The sequence below is a fragment of the Aspergillus sclerotioniger genome (genome assembly GCF_003184525.1).
Source record: "Aspergillus sclerotioniger CBS 115572 chromosome Unknown BO94scaffold_57, whole genome shotgun sequence".
NCBI classification, from domain to species: Eukaryota; Fungi; Ascomycota; class Eurotiomycetes; order Eurotiales; family Aspergillaceae; genus Aspergillus; species Aspergillus sclerotioniger.
Window position 1 is genome coordinate 40,663 of NW_020291047.1, and position 21,943 is coordinate 62,605.

The following is a 21,943-nucleotide window of genomic DNA, read 5'->3' on the forward strand; positions in this document are numbered from 1 at the left end:
TGTTGGTCAGGAGACTTCCCATCAGGGGCAAGGCAGCATCGTTTCGGAGGATATCGCGCCAACCGGGTGGTCCAGAAACACGAGAACCTATTTTCATGCGCAAACCGAGGTTGGAACAGAGGGTCCCCTATCAGTCGATCAGCAAGTGCGTTTTCGGACAGCCATGCTAGCATTCTGTTGGTCGTCCGAGCTGCATCAGGATGATCCAAGACCTCTTCCCCGCAGTTCGGAACTGCACACGTCCTGCCCTGCGGGGAAAGGAGCCTCGACCGTGGCACATTGGTTGTCGACTCGGGGTTGCACCCGCAGCATCCAATACTTCCCTTCGCACGTGTGGTGGTGGTGCAAGCCACGATGCCGGGTGCAGCCGTGAGGAATGTTGAAGAGAAGCGGAGTGAGAATCCGACCCAAGAAACGATGCACGGAATCAGATGCCCGTCCGGGTCGTGGGCCGGCGATCGTCGGCTACCGAACCACGCCCAAATTATAGTCCAAAACATTATTATGATTGATGATTGATGGTACAGCCAGGCTAAGAATAACTCCAGTCCCAAAATCAGGTCAACGCCCCTTAATTTTACATGCTTCCCCGCCCAAAATCAGTCTCCTACCATCCCATTTATTTTTCCCATCCATTCCATCGTTCAAAATCCCCCGTGTCGAGATCAAATAAATCCAACATGCGCCCGACGCTCTGATCGATGAGCTCTTCGATCCCCGCGGCCTTGATGTAGAATGCTGGCACGGGCGGAAAGATGACGGCGCCAGCGCGTGTAACCTCCAGCATGTTTCGAAGGTGAATCTCGCTCAAGGGCGTCTCGCGCGCCACCAGGACCAACCGCCGGCGCTCCTTGAGCATCACATCCGCCGTCCGGGAGATCAGATCGTCGCAAAAGCCGGAATGGATAGCCGCCAGGGTTTTCATGCTGCAAGGTACCACAATCATCCCGTCGGCACGGAAGGAGCCGCTCGACACCGGGGCAGCCATGTCGTTGATGTTGTGCACGTGGTCGGCCAGCGCCCGCACGTTGGAAGGATGGTAGTCGGTCTCGTACTTGATCGTGGCCTCCGCCCATTTGCTTAGCACCAGATGGGTCTCCACGTTTAAACGACGCAGCGCGATCAGGACTTTGATTCCGAGCAAGGCGCCCGTGGCGCCCGTCATGGCCACCACAATGCGACGTCGGCGGGGCGCGGGTCGGGCAACAGCCACTTGATCATGTTCGTTGGTCATTTCACTGGCGAGAGGGGATGCGCGACCGGAGTTGGGTGTAGCGGTACCGGAGAGGAGTGAATTAAACATTTGTGTTGGTGGTGCTGGGATCGGAAATTCGTATACTGTAGGATTGTTTGTGGTGGTTTGGTTTGTGTGGGTGTGAATGCACTGTCCTGCAACTGTCGGGGATGGCTGTCACGTATATATAGAGATCAGTGGCAACCGTTAGCTCTAGATGCAATTAAGGTGATTATTCTCCGAGCTGCAAGCTTTTCTTTGGGTCATTCATTGTCTGGGCCATCCAGCTTCACCCGGAATCTCGGGTAGCCCCGAGACCCCGAACCCGAGGGTCCGAGTTACGTCATGACTCGCTCAGAGAAAGTCCAACTCCTTGGAGAGGTCAAACAGCGGCACTGTCTTTATTAGCTCGGGCAAACAGTGTCGGAACTCGGCATACCGTTCATAATCGAATCAAGGTATGTTGTAGGCGAAAAGTCCTGGCCAAAATCATCCGGGAACCCGTTAGGCATTCTGCGAGATCAGCATCCACCACAGCTCCACACAACAAAGTGGGTGCATACCCGTACGCCGGCACAAATGACTCGAGCTGCTCCACGCGTTCTGTCCCGACATTTCCGTCCTCCTTTTCTCGGTCAACCGCCGTCCGCACCGCGTTGCGCAGGGTAATCAACGCCCGTATGTGCCGTTCTGATAACCATTGTCTGTTCTCCGATGTCGAATTCTCCACTGTGCCCGAGCCTGCTGCAGAAAAGACCTCGATTACTTTCTGCTGCAAATCACGGCATTCAGCATCATTCCGGGTCTCCTCCCAGATACAGAGGAGCAGAGTGGAGCTAAGGACGGTGTGGACCATTGACCAGCTCCGAAGAGGAACCACACTCAATGCCTGGAAGTCTAAAAAGGCTCTAGACGCGTCGATCAGGCTCATCTTGGCGCGTGTCCGTAAGATGTCATACGACGAATCTCGTACTGCAGTGCGTTTCAGTGCCGGTCGAGTCAACACAGATATGGCTAGAGACACGTGCATTTTCAACGCCATATGCTCTAAGTTGTGGTGCAGTGTTTTGCAATCCTGGCGGTCTCGCAGATGTGGCTGCGTGTGCTGATACAGACTGTCAATGGTGGTCAAAATATCCAACTGCTGCGCACTTTGCTGTATCTCAAGGCCGTCGGTTGTAATCATCCCCAGTGCTATGCGACATAGAAAATACATGGCTTCCGTATAAGACAAGTCGCTTCTCGAAAGGATGGAATAATCTGGAGCCCACCCGGTTATAGAGACAACTCTAGGGCGGTCGTAGCATAGGCAGAGCAGGCAGTCTTGCCAGACGACAGTGAACCTATACCATGTTAGCTTGTGTCTATCGCATATGACTCAGTGCCCACCATAAACGCCGTGCTTTGCTCTTCAAATGATCTGGCAGGTGTGCGACACTCTTCTCGGTGTGAAGACCCAGTGTCTGCGCAAGACGGACCGTCGTTCCTAACAATGCCCATGCTGCATCCGACTGCCCACTATTCTGTAGCGTATTTCCCACAATGAGAAGTGCTTGGATGATGTCCATGGTCGGACGGAAAAGGAAGTTGGCCAGCCGAAGGGCTTGGAAAGATCGCCTGGCTTCTTGTTGTGAGTGCAATGATCACGAGTGATACCCGATAACATACCGAAATCCTGACATAGTTCAGATCTTTGGATGTAATCTAGATCAGAATAATGTGCACCCGAAGCCAATGTCGCAAGTAGCAGACTGATGAGTCCGACAGACCGATCGGTGGCCCAGCGTTCGGAGATTTGTGCAGTGTCCTGCAACTCCCCTGCTGCGAGGGAATTGAGGTACGAACAGACGTCCTGCTCAAATCGTTCAATATCTATGATTATAGGATTAAAGGGGTATGCCGATATACGATAGAAATGAAAAAACCTGACACTATGTTAGAGGGTCCACGAACAGCGCAGAATATGCTTACTTTAACAGTTCCGCTCGCTGCGGGAGAATCCGTACAAGTTCTTTCCATCGATCTTGAGGTGTCCTGAACTCCATGAATGGGTAACTACCGTAGGTGTTTTGCAGTCCCAGAACAGAGCCCACTTCACGGGCCATGGAGCCATTGGTGTCTTGAGTTTGATGGCGGAGGATGGACACCACCGAGTTATCGCCCGAATAGACAAGGTCATTATCAGGACCATCCGATGAGGGAATCCGGGGTGCATAGTACTGTCTCGGCTGCGACTGGGTCTCGGACTGACTGCGAACGGAAGGCTGGATCTGAGGCTCGAGATCGGGTCCCTCCGGGGTTCGAGTCAAATCATGAGGAGCCGTGGAGCGACGCTGCTGGCCCGCATTACGGGCCGGCTTGGAACCAGACAGATCTTGATCATATACACAGATTTGAGGATGGCCGCGCCGACGACAAGTTCGACACGGCACCGTGTTATCACATTTGACCTTGCGCTGGCGACAAGGATAACACGCCCGAGCCTCGCGCTGGTTGCGTTTCAACCGCAGCACGCGATCGATCTCTTGACGGTCAATAGGAGCAGCCATCAGTATCTACTGCCGGTGGATTCTTAGTCCGATAAGCTCATACTCCGCTTGGACCCTTGGGAAGGAGATGTCAGTCGCGGTGATGGCTGCGTTCCGCCGCGGATCTGATCGGCTTCTCGGTTCCGAGATGAGTCAGCAACGGTGGGGAATCCAGCTTCAACCCCAACTGGGGTCAAATAGGGGGATGGAGCTTTAGAAGATTTAGCTGTTCGAAGATGCTGGGTATTTGCTTGGAGAAGCTAAATGGTACTGTGAAGCTTTTGAATTGCCCGGGGAATGAAGAGAAGTTCCACTATATATTATGTCAAGGGTAGATCGAGTTTCCACAAGACCATCCAAATTGGGAAGAACGAACTACTCTAGTAGTTCTCTAGTAGAGATCTCTATTGTTATATACCGATTACCGTTCGAACACCACCGTGACCTGACGCTGAAACATCTGGACCGGTTTTTTTCGCTTGAGATCCGGTTCACCTTGGACGCGGTGTGCGGGGATGGAATCTAGGCAACCGATGGTGTCCTATTGGCCCATACTTGAGGGGCAATGATCAGCGCTCCAAGATCGAATTTGACGGGGTTATCGATGTCAAGAAAATGATCGTGGACCCTGAAATACACGGTATTCGAGAAAGCCGCGAAAAGATGAATGGGCCGATCGTACGGGTAATTCGATTCCTCATCCTGCTGGTTCCGAGGGGTTGGACGGGAATCCTGGTTTTGGGATGTGCTAATAGTGCCATCGAAGGAAAAGAGTTTATATTTAGCAAACCATCTCAGTTGGGTTGGATTAGGGGATGTGATGTGGTCAAGTCATGCCGTTCTTCCGATGATCTTATAACTCAGTCTGTCGGCCGAACCCCCGAGGCCGAATGCCGAACAGCGACTGGTGAAGGATGAATAAAGCCAGAGACCCATCCATGCCTAGTGTTGACCATGCCGACCTACTGCTTATAGCTGCGGCAACTTCAGAATGTCCGAGCACCATTCCTGTCCAAGTTAGTCAATAATTCTGCAAACATACATTCGGCATTTGACGCTAGGTCAGACTTGCTCTAGTGCATATTGTTTGAACTAGCGTGTTATTGGGTTTCAAAATGTGGAAACCCTTTAATTAGTTGCCCAAGATAATGTTACTATCCAAGGCAAACAAATGATGCCAGTATGGAATGGCAATCACTGACCAAATGCAACTCTGACAGAAAATGTCACAACACAAAGCATTTACCCAGGCGATTCCCATGTGACAGTGGAAGGACCTGTACTGACAAACCACGTGATCCGTAATCTACAGTGAAGTAAAGCTGAATGTGAACAAAGAGTGTTCTCAAACAGTCCTAGTGTGTTCCCTTGTGTTGGTATACGACTCATAATCATGTTGATACACCACCTATGATGCCCCGAACCAAAGATACTGGGATGCATGTCATATCTCGTCTACTGGCACCATTTCGAGCAACCATGGCAGAAGAGGAAGACAGCAAGGACAACCCTATTGCAAGGTTTGTATGGCTCTTCTCAGAGTTAACAAGCTGACTGGAATAGCCTGTTCCTGAGCTCCGAGGGCAGCGACGTGTCCATCATCTGCGGAGACAGAATCTTTCCTGCCCACAAGAAAGTCTTGGTCAAACACTCGGCGTACTTTAAATGTGCCTGCCATGAAAAGTGGAAGGTAACAACACTTTTCATTTGTTATGTGACATAGAGTCCACCCGAGTCAAGCTGACAGCCGGCTCAGATCCTAGGGGAAGACAAGAAGAACATTGTCCTCAATGACAAGCAGCCAGTGCTGATTGAGAAGATGCTCGAGTTTCTCTACACTGGAAGCTACAGTGCCGACACCATTGGCTTGACCGTTCCCGATCTGCCTAATGAACGTCTGAATACTATGATCAAAGATATGGATGATCCCAACGGAATCGTTTTCCCTGATGACGAAATATATGCACCCTGCTTGCACGCCATGATGTACGCTCTAGCTGTCTACTATGAGATTCCTAAGCTGGAGGAGGAGACCGTCAAGAATTTCAAGGAGTCATTTGGGCAGATCCGCGATCAGGAAGGGTTCCAGGCCGCAGTGATCGAAGTGTATTACTCGACCAAAAAGGAGCGGAAGCTTCGAGACTGCGTGATTGACATGGTGCTTCGCAATCTGGAATATCTGTTTCGAAAGGAAGGAGAACCTCAGATCCTTGACCAGGAGATTCTGGATTACGTACCAGAGTTTTGTCGGGACATTTGCATCGCGAGTATGATGGCGAATCGAGGATTTCAGCTCGAAATGGTCCAGTACGCATGCACACACATGCAGATGAAAGAGAAGGTGGCCAGAGTGGGAAGAGAGAATACTGCACTGCGATCTGAGCTTTATCAGTACAAGAGGAGTGCTGGTGAGTTTGGCAAGTCGGTCACCCGTGACTGAGGAGTTGGTTTCTCGGCGTTCAGTTGCATGTCACTCTGCTCTTAGTTGTGTTCTACTGCTATTTACTTATTGTAGCGCATGATAGGTTCAGAATTCTGCTTCATCCATAGTTATGCCATCACATGACAGTCTCTCTACTTTCTATAGCAAGGACTCCACCGTCTTCCCCACGTCTCCCTCTTACAAGCTATTCCCCCCCTCGCGTCTCCCCTACCTCACCCTCTCCTGTACCAGCCGACTCTTTCAAATGACAGGCCAACCAGAGAAGCCTCCTCCCTGGACACGCGCCTTTCAAATGACCACAACGCCAACGAAGACACCAAAGACCGGTAAGAAGGCTCCAGCATGACACGGCGGTAGAGGGCCATACAGAATCTGAACTGAAAACAAAGCCAGAGGCAGGATATATGACCATCTCAAGATTAGGCGTACTCTTCCGCCGTCCTCGTAAATTCCTCACATCCCAAGCCTGTTCTTAAACACCAAACGGAGCGACCTTACAATCGTCCGCGGAGAACGAAAGTTTCCTGCGCACCGATGCATCGTCTGTTCCCAGTCTAGCTACTTTTCTCTAGCCTGTGATGGCAACTTCAACGTACCCCAAACACCCCTCCTTATGAACAAAGTCCACAACTAACACATACTGCAACCCCAGGCATCATGCAGAAAAATCAAAATCAAGGACGTCGAGCCTATCCTAGTCGACGAGAAGACGCTTCAATTCCTCTACACCGGCGATTACACAATGAAGAGCGACATGCCTGCTTTCACAGAAAGGTTTGGCCAGCCCAGTACTCTCGCTAGTCCTGACTCCCAGAGCCGATCCGCAAACATATGTGTCCCAAATATCTGGCTTGCCTTCAGTCAATAAGCGACATTTTATTCCCTCAAATGAGCGTCACATTGATGATGAGAAAAGGCTTGATCGTGCTTGCAAGTTTGTCAGAGTAGAGAAATCATTTCACTCATGAACCCCAATGAAGTAGGCATCCACACAAAGGAACGATCATAAGTCTCCAGAGCAACCATAAACTTTGGTGACGAGCTGCCCATATTAGTCATGCCTCAAGGGACCTATTTACCAATTAATTTACTCAAGTAATGTTTATAGTGCATTCCTACATACACCACGTCAAACGGAGATCAACAATACGAGACTTTCCGACTATGGCAGGGAGTCATAGTAACATGTGATCTTTACAATTCATTAACTTTGTATAGATTAGAACAGCAAGTCAAGCGAAAAGTGATACCCCGAAGCCATTGGCACCAACTGCTGGCTCTTTCCGAGACGATATCTTATACTGCATGGATTATAGTTTGAGTACCTGACCACAAAGAAATTAGTCTTTCCCAAGCCGACGCGGTTCCGGTTGTTCTCCTGGATACGAAGGTCTATTGTCAGGTCCTCCTTTGTTATCCTTTGTATTGGATGGTCCCGGCAATTCTTCTGTCTTCAATGAGACAAAGCAGTAATGAACATCTGCAACTCCAGGTAGTCCAGTCAAGGAAGGAATCATGGTGCCGGATAAGCTCCATCGATTTCACCCCGTGACATCAACCCGTGACATCCTGCCATTTCTTTGTTTCGGACTTTCCCTCACTTTGTAGATTTCCCCTTTACCCCCCTTTGTCTCTTTGTGACACCCTGCGATGTTCCCCTTGATTGGATGTCGAATGTACAATGTCGATGGATGCAGGTATCTAAAACTCCCTTCGCAAACAACAATCCCAAATGACAAATTCCGGGTCTAATATACGAGCAATGAGCTTCACGTTACACCCATATACTCCCTAGGGTTTACGATGGAGATAACCGAAACAAGCCAAACACAGATTAAAATCTAGATGCATCTAGTGAAGTGTTGCAAGTCTATATAATGTCCCTCAAGACCCCCTGCACTCATCTTTCCCGTTACCCACTCATCTCTCCAGAGTTCCCCAAGCTCCTATCCTTTTGATCCAACCCACATCAGACTCCGCCAGTTTTTCTCTGCTCCAAAAACAAAATCATCTCTTACAAAATGTTGAACTTGCGAATTGAGATTGAATCACTCGTGGGGCTGAAGCCCAGAGATACCCAAAGTCTCAACGGTCAATGGAACAAGAGCGAAGGATTCAATAAGTTCATTGATTATTTGAACTTGACTGATGGTCCCCGTATCATCAAACATGGCCCCGCATCAAGCAATGCATACTCATGGAGCATGCAGTTGGACGAGTCGCTGTCTGGTGACGGAAGTGAGTAATCCCTATCCCTCCTATATTTTGATTAATAACTAACTTGGTTGGATAGGTTGTACCGTTATAATTCGGTTTCCGGACATGTTTGTTAATGAAGACAGCAACTGGAGAGAAGACGTCCGTTCTTTCTGGGCAAAGTTGAACAATGCCTGCGAATTCGTATTCGTCAACACCCTCCCAAAGCAAAAGGTGACAATTCGGCCACTGGAGCCGAGTGTTGGTATTTCTCAATTCAAAGCATGGGCACATGCCTGGATACACTTTTTTGAAACCAACATGATGATGGCTGGGATGAAGAAGGATGTCTTTAAAATGAGTCCGGAAGAGAAAGGAGGGCTTTCACAACAAACTGGACGACTGTGAAAAGGAGAAAGAAGCTTTCAAGGTTGTTAAGGATTACGCGGAAACGACTCTGGGATGCAGATTGGAGGACATTGAAAAACGCTTCCCCGAGATATACATTACTCCGAATGCTCTGATGTATAAGAAGCTCCCTCTATGGGTGGAGTACTTCGTTTGGTTCGCTAAGGCATCACTGAGTATTGAGAATACTCGTCTTTTCAAGTACCAGAAGGATATTAAAGGCCTCCAGAAATTTATAACGGAGAATGTTCCTGAAGCTGATCTTGACTTGAATCAGGTTACCTCAGAACCTGGCTGCGGACCTGTGGCATATCTGACGCACAACTTGTTTACCGAGGAAGTGCAGTAGAGTATCTTGTCTGGCACCACTTCGATAATGTGGGCTTTGGACCTACTTTGCCTTGCTTTTGCTTGTTGCTTGTTTTGCGCCCACTATGTCACTCATTCCTTACCTAGTTGCTACAAATTGTGATTTCATCAATTATCTGTATGGTTTTTGTTTGTTTCTGAACCGACTGAGTCACTCTTTTCTTAACTAGTCGCTACAAATTGGTATTTCAGTGTTTATCAAATATTCCCGAAGTTCATTCTCGTCGTAGACTTATAACATAGACCTACCAGACTTCGCCCTTAATAAGAGTAATACTATCGACACAAAGTAGTCAAACGTGAGCGTTTGGACCACTGATTAGTCTTGTGAATATCTGCGTAAAGGAACTGCATGGACCGTCATAACAGTAAACTTGCGCAGAAGAACATACCCGAGCCAGGATGTTCTACCATATATATACTAATGATCACTTACCACATCCTTCTGCCATACCGTTCAACCCATATTACAATATAATAGGGCGAGTGCCCCTACATAGCTAACATCATATATAGCGGGGTTTATTAGGCCAATGGAATAGAATATGACTTGATTTGATTAATAAGATGAGTGATAAGTGGGACCAATTCAGGACATACTTCCCATCATAGCCCTGATACTCTTGGAATGTAATTCATATCCATAGTGATTTAATCTCCATAGGCATAATAGTTTGGAGGGTTTGTGGCTTGAACATAGACATTGTACCAAAGATTCAATACAGTGATTGTTCAGTACATCCTCGTTTTATTCATACCCATCTAGGTTTCTCTCTTTTCTGGCTGCTCTCCCTCCTCTCCATCTCTTATACGTGATACTTCCATGAAACCTCCCTTTACTCTGAAATACAATGTAATACAACCATCTGCTAAAACACAATGTTCAGCACTTTTACTGCCCAAATAACATAACCAGTAGATATTCACCAACCCTCTAATAATTCCCTTCTAATCAAAACCACCTATCCAAGAACCCAACCTTCTGATTCCTCTTCTTCAACTTCATCCTATCCGTCTCCTTCTCCCTCTCCCCTCTCTCCCTTTCCCCTTATCCTTCCTCTTTCCTTTCTCCTCCCTATTCCTATTCCTGTCCCTACGTGTCTCTTCCTCCCCATCCCCCCTCACAAACCCAAACATCACCTTCTTTTTCCCCTTCCTCCTCCCCTTTCTTCTCCTCTTCTCCCCTCCTCCTTATCTTCTTCCCCCCTCACCGAAACAAAAACCACCCTCTTCCCCGTCTCCGCATCCGTCACCGTTCCATCTAGATTACATTAGCCCTTATCCACACCCTACCCCCACAACCCCCAAATCCCCCCCTATCCACATCCAAAAAGGGTAAAAAAAAAAAAAAAAACTCACGTCTATAATTCTGATGCACATAATAAGCATGTCCACATTCATCGCACGCATCATTCCGATTCACTTTTCGGATTTCGCGACTGCAGAGCCCGGAATTACACCTGCAGCAGTGTTTCCGGGAGATATCTTTGTTGTTGGTGTTGTATCGGCAGGGACCGAGGCGGAGGGTTATGGGTTGGTGGTGTGGGTTGGGGTTGGGTGTGGAGGAGGATGGGGTTAGGATTGGGGAGGGGGAAAGGGGTCTGGGCGAGGGTGAGGGAGATCGTTCTGGTTCGGGTTCTGGTTCGGATTCTGGTTCGGATTCTGTTTCGGAGTCTGATGCCCATTCGTTTTCGGATTCGGATTCAGATTCGGAGTCGGGTGATTCAGGAGAGGTAGAGGGAGAGGGTTCAGGGTTGGGTTCTGGTTCTGGGTTCTGGGAGAGGCTGTTTGGGATGAGGTGGAAGGGGTTGTAGGATCGGGAGGGGGACATTTTGGTGGGGTCTGAGAGGGAGGGATGAGGTTTAGATGTGGTACTTCTGTTGAGCGGGGTATGGGGTATATATACGGAGGAGGAGGCTGTTCGATAGGGTTTAGATAGGGGATAGCCGATTGTAGGGTATAGATGGAGAGGGTTGGAAGGGAGCTGTATTTTCTTGAGAGGATGATTATGGGAGAATATTGTGTGATAAATAGGATACAAAGAGATGTTGCTTTAGTATAGTGTCAATATCCTTTGATACGGTAGTGTAAACGTCCTCGAGGATGCGATATGTCGTTATTATAAGCAGACGTAGCCTTAATCGCATGTGAGCCATGCTGTATTACCGGCAATCTCATATATTGGCCTGGTAAGCAAGTAACCTGCCTATATTTTCAGCTGACATGGTTTGATTCATAAAAATGCCCTAGGAGTTGTATTGAATCCATTGAGAGCTGGCTGGAGTCAAACGGTCCAGTGGACTCTCAGTGAGTCCCATGGACTCCTGGTTCATTGGTAGGATGTTGTTTGTCAGTCTTTCTCTTTCATCGCATTCACATACTGCGTGGTGTTCAGCTACACAAGCGAGTAAGAAAGTTGAATCAACAGGTCTGAGTCCGGATACTGCAGCAACAAGCTGTCATAACTTATTTCACGATAATGAGAAATACTCACAGCTGCTGAGTGACGGGATATGTCCCTCGCTATGGCCCTAAGTTCCGACTATGCCAAGATATTATCTCCAAAGGCACTGGAACCTAGACCACAAAGAATGCATTCTCAAGAATCCACAATAACAGCCACAATACTCTCTTTGTTCATTGTGCTTTCTTTGTTAGAATGCATTGATTCCCATTCTCTTGCGGGACTCGCCTTCCCACTTCGGAAGGTATCATTTGAGGCCCTCGTATCTCCCTGTCATCTTGCATCCTCATCTTGCATCCTTGAATCACAGCCTCATATTCTTTCAGTAAAACCTGGGTAAGCTCAGTGTTGGTCTCTTTACTTGCGGTAGCAATCAGAGTCCCTCAGAAGAAAATTGATCATATGATACACCCAAAATGGGTCGTCTCCGCGGTGTCAGCCAATAATTGATAAAGAAGGCAAAGACATAGAACGACAAACTACAATCTAAGATAGATCCGATGACTTCCTTCAAGGTATAAAAAACCCCATAGATTCACAGATCAAGGATACCTCGAACACTCACCCAGTCTCTTTCTCAAAACTTTCAGTTCTGCAGTCGTGTCCCTCTGGTTTCTAACTCGTCTTCTGATTCAAGCAAAATGAACATCCCTGAAGAGTTGAACGACGCCAGCGTCGGATCCCAACTCAGGGCGTGGTATTCTGTGGAACAGAATGATACGTTCGCCGAGTTTGTCGATTGGCTTGGCGACAAATATCATGAATGCTCTGAACGTGGGGAATATATTGATATTGAGGCCTCTCAGTCTAACACCCCTCGAGAGTTGAACAAAACCAACATCGGATCTCAAATCAATGCGTGGCTCAACGCCCGTGTGGTACAGAGGAGGGAGATGTTCCTTCAGTTTGCCACGTGGTTCGCCTCCATATATAATTTTAAACTCAAAATCAAAACCCCTCAAGAGTTGAACGAGGTCAACGTCGGGTTCCAAATCAGCGCATCTCTCGACGCCCGTGCGGAACAGTATGATACGTTCAATGAGTTTGCCAATTGGATCGCCTCCAAATATAATGAAGCCTCTGGACGTGGCAAGAATATGGATGGTGAGGCCCGTGACTATGGTGAACTGATTGAGGGCGTTGAGAGAGCAAAATTACCTAAGCTGGTAGATCTTGTATCTGGAAAAGTCAGGGCAGGGGTACTCTCATCATACCTATCAATTGAAGACGAGATAGAAGAAGCACCTTGGGCCGAATCCTGGACAATTAATAAATCACTGGTGAATTTCAAGGGTCCCCCATGTGAGTTCTCCCTCCGATAAAATCCAAGATAGTTCTAATTATTTTCGATAGGGCCAGTCTACATCAACAGCCCTTTGATGTCATACAGGCTGGATGACGAGTCGAAAGGTGACGATTGGAGACTGAAGCTTTCTTCCGTCACGGAAAGAATTCCAGAAATTTGCGATGTGTCCAACTCCAAGTCTAATGAATGGAATATCTTTGTTGCCCCTTCCCAAGGCTGGGACTGTAGGTCTATCAGAGCAATTCGTCTTACGGTGGTGCATTTCCACAGGCAACTGGCGTACCTGCTACAGACCCACATCATGGAAGAAAGTTTCCGGCCTGGCGTGGTCGGGGGCTTCCCAGAATATGACCCGCCGAAGGCCTTTCGCGCAGTTTACCTTCGAGAATTTCATAACGACTTCTATCTAGGATTCAATAACCTCCACAGATACATGCTAACACTTCGTATCTTCGACCATGGTGATGGTGCCTTTGAAGAAATTTACCTCTGGACCCAATTGCTCTCCCGACTTATGGAGGCATCTCTGGCGGTTTCCCCAGAGAAGTTGAAAGAGTATAAGAGATCTCGCGAAGGACTGATCCAGTTCCTCCTGGAAAATTCCAGGTGTTGTGGGTCGGATGACATTATCGAAGCTATAGCGGAGATGACTGTCGAGGAAGGGGAGGTTGAGGAAGACTGAATTCATTCTTTCTCTCTAGAAATGATATTATTATCTCCAAAGGATTTCTCTGAAAACCACACATAATCCAACTAAAGTAAACAATCAACTCGGAACCGGGTCTCGGAAACCGGGACCTCGGAGATCCACCCATCTGTACCCACCGCCCCACATTGGCACTGCCCCTCGCCAGGAACAGCCGGATAAGCTCTCCCCGCGCTGTTGCCGATAAGCCGGTTTACCCAGATATCCCGTATTCACCAACTAATAACAACAAAAAAAAAACATTCTATATATAACCCATGCAAAACACACAACCACTCCTCCCTCATTATTCATCCAAGGCTCCCCTTTCTCTATCACCACCCCTGACACTACATTCATATACTCTTCTACCCCGCATCATCTACCCCATCATCTCCCCAAACAAACAAACAAACAAACAAACAATTCCTTCGCCCCAATTTCCGAAATGACCGTAAAAAGGGATCTGACAGACTCTGAACCCTATTGACTATATATACACCTCCTCATTTTCCCCTGTAGAACCCTGGTATCTCTACTCCGTATACACCTTACTCTAATAGCTTCTCCTCACCCCACCCTACCGAACCCAACTTAACCTAATCTAACCCCTGCATCATCTTCATCACCAACTAAACCCCCTCCTACATGTAGAAGAATACTATCAGGAACCCATGATCCATCCTATCGTATCTGAACACATCGATATACCCTCCCCCCGACCCCTTAGGAGCGAAATAGATATTATATTTATCACGGGACAATAATCCCCCTTGATCTCTCCTCCCCAGATACCACAAATTTAAGAACGCTGACTCAACTAAGAAATTATCCACCGTTCTCTCTGTTCACGTACAATAGGATAAGGATCTTGTTGAAATTTGAATGCGTGTATTACCGGTTCGATAATAAGGGTGTCGTGCGGGGGGATTTATCCATGGTGGATGTAAGGGCGGTGGTTGGTGGGGTGGGGGTGGTGTGTTGAGTGAGAATTTATGTATTATATGGGTTAGAGGAGAGGGGAGTGTGGGAAGGGAAGAAACGGGATGAGTAGACGAGGGAAAAGGAGGGTTAGTATGTGAGTAGTCTGGATATATGGAGTGTTTATATTGCTTATCAATTCGTAGGGTATCTGTAGAGCAGGCCTTCTGGTTAACCCCAGATCCGGAATGGAATCGACGAGTTATAGCATCCAGCATCCAGCCAGTCCCCGGTAATGTTCTGCACCGTTGTTCCATTGCCAAATTCCAAGATCAACCCCCCGTTCGACTGGTTCCCATAGTACGCTGGCCAACCAACCGTCTCACTGACACTCGACGAGCTTTTCAGGAAGGCGAGGAGAAAATCTTGCATCGTAGCGGATGTGTCCACTTCCAGCTGCGAAATCTCACCCACATCCAGGATATACGTGCCAAAGATCATCAACAGGTCGGTCCAGTGAAATGCACCTAGCCATGGCACTGGGCTGATATTCGAGAAATTGCCTGTGAATGTTAGTATCGCCCCAGCTCAAAGGTAGGAGATGACTGACCTGCCCAGTAGTAGCGATACGTCTCCAATCCAATCGATGCGCGCAGTGCGGAATCGGTCACTGCCAAGCAGTCTGCTACACCTTCGTCGACATCAACTGATGTGGTATTCTCGCTGGGAAATTCCCGTGCTGCATCGGACCGAATCGATGGACCCCGGGCAACTTTGCGCTCAAGATAGCGTTGGCTTTCGTCAGAGAAAATGTATCGCTCATCGGCTGCACACCATTAGTATCAACTTGGAAGAAAGGAGGGATACCCACGGATATAATTGGTGAAAGCAATTGAAGGAGAGTTGTTGTAGCGGTTGATGTACTCCTCAATCTGGACCCACGAGATCCCCCGCATGCACTCCAGCTCGGCCTCGGCATCATCGCCGTAATTACAACCCAGTCCTTTGGCCACAATGTCAAAGTCTTCGTACACATCAGTCGTGGTCGACGGATTAATCGTCGCGGAAGCTCCTTGCGAGATCACGCCGAACTTGGCTGCAAGAGGCTCCTCCGGCCATGCGAGGGTGTACAGATGGGTCAAAAGTGCGCCTTGTGATTGCCCCCATAGCTGTATACTGTTAGCTTAGCCATGTAGTGGGTCAGTAGACTGACCATGATGTTGTCTGTGTCACCTCCAAACGCTTCAATGTTCTCATGAACCCATTCCACTGCAGCTCTTACATCCATCAGGGTGAGAGAGGTATCATTCAAAGCCCGGGACTTGGGATCTAACATACGTCAACAGATTGCACATACTTCAACATTGACCACTCACTTCCGAAAATGTTGACACGGTAGTTGATAGTAACAACAATATGCTCCTGGGACCGCGACACCCAAGCCGATGGCAGTTGGGAAGGTATTTCAATACCCCCAGTAATGCCACCACCACCGGTGACAAACAAAGCGACTGGTAGCTTCGATGTTGCGTTGGCGTAAGAAGGGGTCCATACTGCCAGCGACAGACAATCCTCCGACGTCGACCACGCGGTTGACCCCTGGTTGAGAGTTTCCCCGATGCTGAGCAGCAGGTTTTCCGGTTCATATTCATTCCAGAAGGAACTCGTCGAAGGCACGTACTGCGGGCAGGCTATAAAGGTTAGCATACCCAGGTAGAAGATGTTGAGGACTCACCTGGCCCATAGAAGGTAGAGTCGTATTTCCTGCTTGAATTGTCCAGCCTCTGAGGAGGAAGCCATCTAAGATCGCCAACAGGAGGCTGATCATGTCAGACGCGTCAAGCATATATCTTAGAGACCTACCTTGGCATATGGAACTCTGAGGAACTGACGGACGTCCGGATAGGTGTCATTGAGCATGCCAATGAACGTTCCTGTCCGCGTCTCCACGGTGAGGTTGGACCAGTTGGAGAGAGTCCGCGCGGGTTCCCAGGTCAAGTTTGCGTAGTAAGGCGCATAGGTGCCCAAGGCAGACACTGCCAGCCCGAGCAATCCAAACACTGTAGCTTGTACCATAATGTAGATCTCTGTGGCCTGTTCATTTCAACGATGAGAAGGGGACGAGATCGTCTTATATAGAATAGCCAAGACACGGACACCCCTCAATGTCGCGCTCAGATAGAGCCAGGACGACATACGACATTGGCGAGAAGCTGCAGACATCACTCGGCATTAACACACGCATTGGGCGGCCGAGCTTGGATGGCATGATATTCCAGGAATTAGCATGGCACACGGGAGAGAATTGGAGTATTGGACATCCAAGGTTTGTGGGGAAATCCGGGGTCCCACCCCCACGTTGCCATTCGGGAAATTAAGGCCGAGCTTGAAGGGATCCGGGTCAAAGACTGAACTTTCTCGGACCACCACTCTCCGCAACCGGATGTTGTCGAGTAAGTGAATGACAAATGGCCGACATCGTCACCAAGCAAACTATGACCCCACTGTCTAACCGCCAACACGGGATGGTCTTAGATACTTGCTCCCCATCGATTGTCAGACCTTGAACAGGAAGATCCCGTGCGGACTTGGCATGGTTAAGAGGGACGTGCCCTGAGATTTGTGATAAAAGGGTATAAATTGATCACTATCACAACGGAATGTATTACAGTCAACAACCACTGAGCCTGGAGAATGGGTTGAGCAACAACAACTAACAACCATCGAAGAAAATGACAGATTCCAAGCTCAAGCACATCCTCCAAGCCTAGACAATGTTCAAGCTCACGGAGGTCCCGGAGGCCCAGGGGGGCCAGGAGGACCTGGAGGACCGTCATCGCCGCCACAGCAGCATTCGCAGCATTCAAAACAGCAGAGACCGGCGCATCTATGCAATTAGTATGTCCCCATTTATGACAGCGAGCGCGACCTACACTCCACAGCAGACGTCCTCTCCCTCACCGCCACCGCGGATCTGCAGCTGCATCGATTCTCCGGTGCGCTGTTCCCGTTAGATCTTAGTTGACTAGGAGAGACATCTGGCATACCGGTTGCTCCGTAATAACGTGCTCCGCCGATGGGCTCGCAGGCTGCATAGTCAGGGTCGCGGGATCCCATTTGCTTTCGGGCACGGCCATCTCGGAAGAAAGCCGAAGCCACGACATCAAACCATTGCCGAACATTTTGAGGCCTGTGTCCGATGAAGAAGATCAGACGCGCAGGTTTCAAGGGAAAGGGGTTACGACGGACGGGGCCCCCTTAAAAGGAACTTGAATGAAGCTACGCCAGGGGTAAGGGACGAGCCGCCGTCGCACCGGTCCACTTGGCAGTTGGGGCGAGATAAGGCATGATTATCCTCATAATTGGACTTGGGAATTCGGCTCCCTGACCATCGCTGCTTCATCTTAGCCAAACACTCCGGCCACGAATCCAGCATATCGTGGCATTCAGCTGTGGTTTGGCAGGACCGCTGGAGACTGCAGGGCGCCATTGGCTTGTCTATTCAACAGTGCATGGTGCTTGATAATGGCTGGCCTAGTGATTGGATGTATTCCATTTCTAGCAATAGTATATATTCTGCGTGGAATTGGCCGGTTGCCAGGTGTAATGACAGCGCTTAGTGGACCGGAAGGATGGGGCCGGAGTCACAGTAGCTCTTCAGCAACACGGTGGCTGAGCATTTTAGTTAGCGCATCAACTATTGTGTGGTTATCGTCTTCATGTGGGATAGGCCCTCCGCTATTTACTGCACTGGTCAGCCTTGCCTCGTGGAACGAATGGTCAGGGGCTGACCGGAAAAAGTTTCTGCAGCGACCGGCTCATCCATGGACCCCCGAAACTTTAGGCAGAAGGATTCGCGCCAGGCACAACCACCCTCGATGCTCAATAATGAGCACAACCACCAGTGCAATGTAGTATAAGAAATAATTCAGATGATGTCAGAGCCATTGGCGATCGGTCAGCGATTCCCGACTATTCCGGGGCATTTCCGGGCCTCGTTGCAGGACAAATGCCGGGCGCAACCAAGTAAGCCAAGCTTTCTGGTGGGTTTGTGAGGACCACCGCCGACGTCACCCCATCTGGGGATGCGCAATGCGTGGAGGCCAAGAGATCGGTTCACCGGCCCGACTGATGTGGCGAACAAGATCGGACAATAAAATCTGGTCGACGGCTTGATCGGTTCTTCACACCACATATTTCACCATGGTTGCGGTCACTTCTCTCGGGCTCCTGCTGCTGCTGCGGGGGATCCTCCACGTGGGCGCCAAGAGCACGAGCGAAGTCACCTCCATCTCCGATCTCTCCTCCGATCTCTCCTCTACCTCGTCCTCCACCGATTCATCGAAACACTCATCAACTGACTCCAGCGACTCGATCATCGTGGTCACCACCGAAACCGCAGCGGCGGTTCCCACCGGCAGCTACATCAGCTACACCACCACCATCACTGTCGCTGACAGCATCACCCCCACCACCTTTGCGACTACCACCGCCTTCAATACTACTACATCCACAAATGGCACCACCACAGCGGCCACCACCACGGACACGAAAGTCGTCGTGACCGGCACCCGCGTTGACAGTAGCACCTCGACCGCCACCGCAACCACCCCGGCCAACTCGCAGCCCTGCAATGGCTACACCGAGTTCTGCAGCAGACAATACTCCAACATCACCATGGTCACAGCACATAACAGTCCGTTCGTGAAGAAGAACAACATCGCGGCCAATCAGATGTACAAGGTCAAGACTCAGCTCGAGGATGGAGTGCGCATGCGTAAGGATACCAGCATCCGACCATCAGGTTAGGCTAACATGGTTCAGTCTCATTCGAAGCACATTACTATGAAGACGACATCTACCTCTGTCACACCTCCTGCGACCTTCTCAACATGGGCACATTAGAAACCTACCTCACCACCGTGACCGATTGGATCAAGGAAAACCCTTACGACGTGGTCACCATCCTGATTGTCAACTCCGACTACGTCTCTCCTTGGAACTTTACCAGTCCTATCGAGGACTCTGGTCTTATCGATTACGTCTACGAGCCGTCGATCATCCCGATGAGCCTGGACGATTGGCCCACACTCTCTGAAATGATCCTGGATGGCAAACGCGCAGTCGTATTCATGGACTACCAGGCCAACCAGACGGCTATACCATACATCCTCGATGAGTTCACACAGATGTGGGAAACGCCATTCTCGCCACTGAACACCTCGTTCCCCTGCACCGTGCAACGACCACCCGGCATCACCGCCGCGCAGGCCGTGGATCGGATGTACATGATCAATCACAACCTGAATATCGAGATTGAATTCGAGGGGATCGACATCTTGGTTCCGGATTCGGCGCAGATCAATGAAACAAACGCAGTGTCGGGATACGGAAGTTTGGGCTTGATGGCGAACGACTGTAGAGGTGAGTGCAACTTCTCCCACTCCGAACACCATTATACTAACGATGGATTTAACAGCCAAATGGGACCGACCACCGAACTTCCTCCTCGTGGATTACTACAACGACGGTAACTTCCAGGGCTCGGTGTTCGAAGTTGCCGCCGAAATGAACAATGTCACATACAACGGGAAGTGCTGTGGAGGGTCGAAGAGTGCGGGAACGAAAATGGTTGATACCTCGTATATGTGGCTACCTGTGCTTACTGTTGTTGGCTTGGTCACCTTTGGACTATAATAGAATGTGATAGATGATATATACCACCCTCAACTACATTTGCCTTATACTGACTCAAATGTTTACAGTCCCTTGTAGTATATATCCAGCACCTGCGTGATATAAATTATATAATTTCCCAGCTAGACTAAAAGAGATACCTCTCAGGTTAGTGGAACAATTCCCAGGTGAATAGGTTCCAACAATAAATACACAGAATAGAACAAAAGACCATTCCCCAAATATATTCCCATACATATCAAGCATTATCCCTAATATAACCCACCCCTATCTCTCATTAATCAATACCATCCTCATAACACCTAAATTTATGCCCAACCCAATTCTCCAACCCACCCCACTACTCCTAACCTTCCGTACTACCCACAAAGTAAATACCCCCTTAGCAAGTAACACCCAGAAAATCGGGATACCTATTGCTACTCAATCCATAATCCCACATCTCACTCCAATAAAGAGAGCATATAATCGCCCAAACCTACTTTTATATATTCTATTTAACACCATTTATTCATTCACACTCCATCATGTGAATACTATAAATTAAGACGCGTAAACGACACGTCCCTATTGGCCACCATCCTAAAGTGGATTTTCGCGATTCCTTTGACATTTCCACCAGCAAGGAAGTGTTATTGATTTGGGGGATCTTATCTGATTTGATAGTATTTGATTTGATCTTCTATAAATTGATCTAGTGGTCGAAGAGTGAATGTTTGACTAGACTGCCGACAATGATTCCACTGCATGTCATTTCGAATATTCGGAGTAGGATGGATATTCCCGTGATAGCGGCTGGTGTTTTACGGAGGTAGGTCTCGATTTTTGAGGTTTGAGTAAGAGTTATCGAATGAAATGCGCTGGGTTCATAATTATGGTGTTAATGTGTGGGTTGAATGTTCATGTGGTTTGGGATAGTAACTAAGCATCTTTTATATTAATAGATCAAGGTTTCTGCATGAGATGCATTTCGAGATAAGACAGTTCCAATATTAGAATGATGTCGCTCGTATGGCACGTCAAGCTTGACAAAACCCCAAAATTTGGTAACAGTGTTGGCATATCTGCCGCCAACCGCCATTGAAGGCATACGTGGGGAACTCAATGCAGTGCGGAATGATTCCGTTGCGGGGAGATCTTCAGCGGACAATAACGTATCCCAGTTTTAAGGATAATACGTCGTCAGAGAAGGGAGCTCTCTTAAGTATTTAAGGATTTCATAAAATTTGGTTGATTGAATTAATTATCTTATGGGCATTATTGGCACGAGTTGATACGTCATCCGGAATTTCGGGCCGTTCGTTATAAAACCGAGTAAACTGTTGTCAGGCAGAGACTAGGCTTCGGATATCATGAAGCCATTGTGGTCAGATATGGATGAAGGTTTCCACTGCAAATGTATGAATATCCAGAGATAGTCCGATTGCCTGTCAGGTAGATGCCTTGTGTCCACCCTCTAGGAAAGGAAGGGAACCCTGGTTTGGTATATATGTGGGGAAAGCAAGAGGCACTCAACCTCAGCCCAATCTTTTGCATCTCGTTTTTGTTGTTGAACAATTTGGCCCAAAACATAAAGCAGATAACATCAAGCAAAAATTGCAGGAAGGGCAAACCTCCCCAGCAGTAGACACGTGCCACGATCAGGGGTGTTCAGCCGAGGCAGTGCTCTTGGTTGGTTGGACTAACGTTCCG

General features: G+C 48.7%; 9 protein-coding genes across 9 annotated transcripts; 4 read left to right on the forward strand and 5 right to left on the reverse strand.

Annotated features, from left to right (window-relative positions):
- Positions 1–473: 473 nt before the first annotated feature.
- Positions 474–1,445, reverse strand: BO94DRAFT_338682 (UbiX family flavin prenyltransferase). Its single transcript, XM_025607017.1, has one exon. It carries the CDS (start codon positions 1,301–1,303, stop codon positions 620–622), a length of 684 nt encoding a protein of 227 aa, XP_025461464.1. The 5' UTR covers positions 1,304–1,445; the 3' UTR covers positions 474–619.
- Positions 1,446–1,588: 143 nt separating this feature from the next.
- Positions 1,589–3,842, reverse strand: BO94DRAFT_504733 (Zn(II)2Cys6 transcription factor; the record flags this gene model as incomplete). The annotated part of the gene is made up of 6 exons (XM_025609518.1): positions 3,206–3,842; positions 2,903–3,159; positions 2,624–2,855; positions 1,798–2,577; positions 1,674–1,747; positions 1,589–1,629 (listed from the first exon to the last, which is right to left on the reverse strand). The coding sequence occupies exons 1-6, from the start codon at positions 3,781–3,783 to the stop codon at positions 1,589–1,591; spliced, it is 1,962 nt and encodes a 653-aa protein (XP_025461465.1). The 5' UTR covers positions 3,784–3,842.
- Positions 3,843–5,241: 1,399 nt separating this feature from the next.
- Positions 5,242–6,279, forward strand: BO94DRAFT_629229 (BTB/POZ domain-containing protein; the record flags this gene model as incomplete). Its single annotated transcript, XM_025617541.1, has 3 exons — positions 5,242–5,282; positions 5,326–5,452; positions 5,519–6,279. The coding sequence occupies 3 exons, from the start codon at positions 5,242–5,244 to the stop codon at positions 6,200–6,202; spliced, it is 852 nt and encodes a 283-aa protein (XP_025461466.1). The 3' UTR covers positions 6,203–6,279.
- Positions 6,280–8,226: 1,947 nt separating this feature from the next.
- On the forward strand, positions 8,227–9,158 carry BO94DRAFT_551683 (uncharacterized protein; the record flags this gene model as incomplete). Its single annotated transcript, XM_025613550.1, has 3 exons — positions 8,227–8,443; positions 8,499–8,805; positions 8,870–9,158. 3 exons carry the CDS (start codon positions 8,227–8,229, stop codon positions 9,156–9,158), a joined length of 813 nt encoding a protein of 270 aa, XP_025461467.1.
- Positions 9,159–10,456: 1,298 nt separating this feature from the next.
- On the reverse strand, positions 10,457–11,102 carry BO94DRAFT_614269 (uncharacterized protein; the record flags this gene model as incomplete). The annotated part of the gene is made up of 2 exons (XM_025616728.1): positions 10,457–10,494; positions 10,538–11,102. Coding segments are annotated over 2 exons (603 nt in total), but the record flags the coding sequence as incomplete, so codon positions are not given.
- A 1,181-nt stretch (positions 11,103–12,283) lies between these two features.
- Positions 12,284–13,630, forward strand: BO94DRAFT_591362 (uncharacterized protein; the record flags this gene model as incomplete). The annotated part of the gene is made up of 2 exons (XM_025616106.1): positions 12,284–12,944; positions 12,996–13,630. The coding sequence occupies 2 exons, from the start codon at positions 12,284–12,286 to the stop codon at positions 13,628–13,630; spliced, it is 1,296 nt and encodes a 431-aa protein (XP_025461469.1).
- A 1,100-nt stretch (positions 13,631–14,730) lies between these two features.
- BO94DRAFT_614271 (alpha/beta-hydrolase) lies at positions 14,731–16,630 on the reverse strand (the record flags this gene model as incomplete). The annotated part of the gene is made up of 7 exons (XM_025616729.1): positions 14,731–15,117; positions 15,165–15,380; positions 15,426–15,723; positions 15,768–15,883; positions 15,931–16,245; positions 16,290–16,374; positions 16,418–16,630. 7 exons carry the CDS (start codon positions 16,628–16,630, stop codon positions 14,786–14,788), a joined length of 1,575 nt encoding a protein of 524 aa, XP_025461470.1. The 3' UTR covers positions 14,731–14,785.
- A 581-nt stretch (positions 16,631–17,211) lies between these two features.
- BO94DRAFT_504739 (uncharacterized protein) lies at positions 17,212–18,106 on the reverse strand. The gene is made up of 3 exons (XM_025609519.1): positions 17,602–18,106; positions 17,488–17,555; positions 17,212–17,441 (listed from the first exon to the last, which is right to left on the reverse strand). Exons 1-3 carry the CDS (start codon positions 17,734–17,736, stop codon positions 17,339–17,341), a joined length of 306 nt encoding a protein of 101 aa, XP_025461471.1. The 5' UTR covers positions 17,737–18,106; the 3' UTR covers positions 17,212–17,338.
- Positions 18,107–18,753: 647 nt separating this feature from the next.
- BO94DRAFT_629231 (PI-PLC domain-containing protein) lies at positions 18,754–20,305 on the forward strand. Its single transcript, XM_025617542.1, has 3 exons — positions 18,754–19,331; positions 19,379–19,978; positions 20,034–20,305. The coding sequence occupies exons 1-3, from the start codon at positions 18,758–18,760 to the stop codon at positions 20,249–20,251; spliced, it is 1,392 nt and encodes a 463-aa protein (XP_025461472.1). The 5' UTR covers positions 18,754–18,757; the 3' UTR covers positions 20,252–20,305.
- The last annotated feature ends 1,638 nt before the right edge of the window (positions 20,306–21,943 follow it).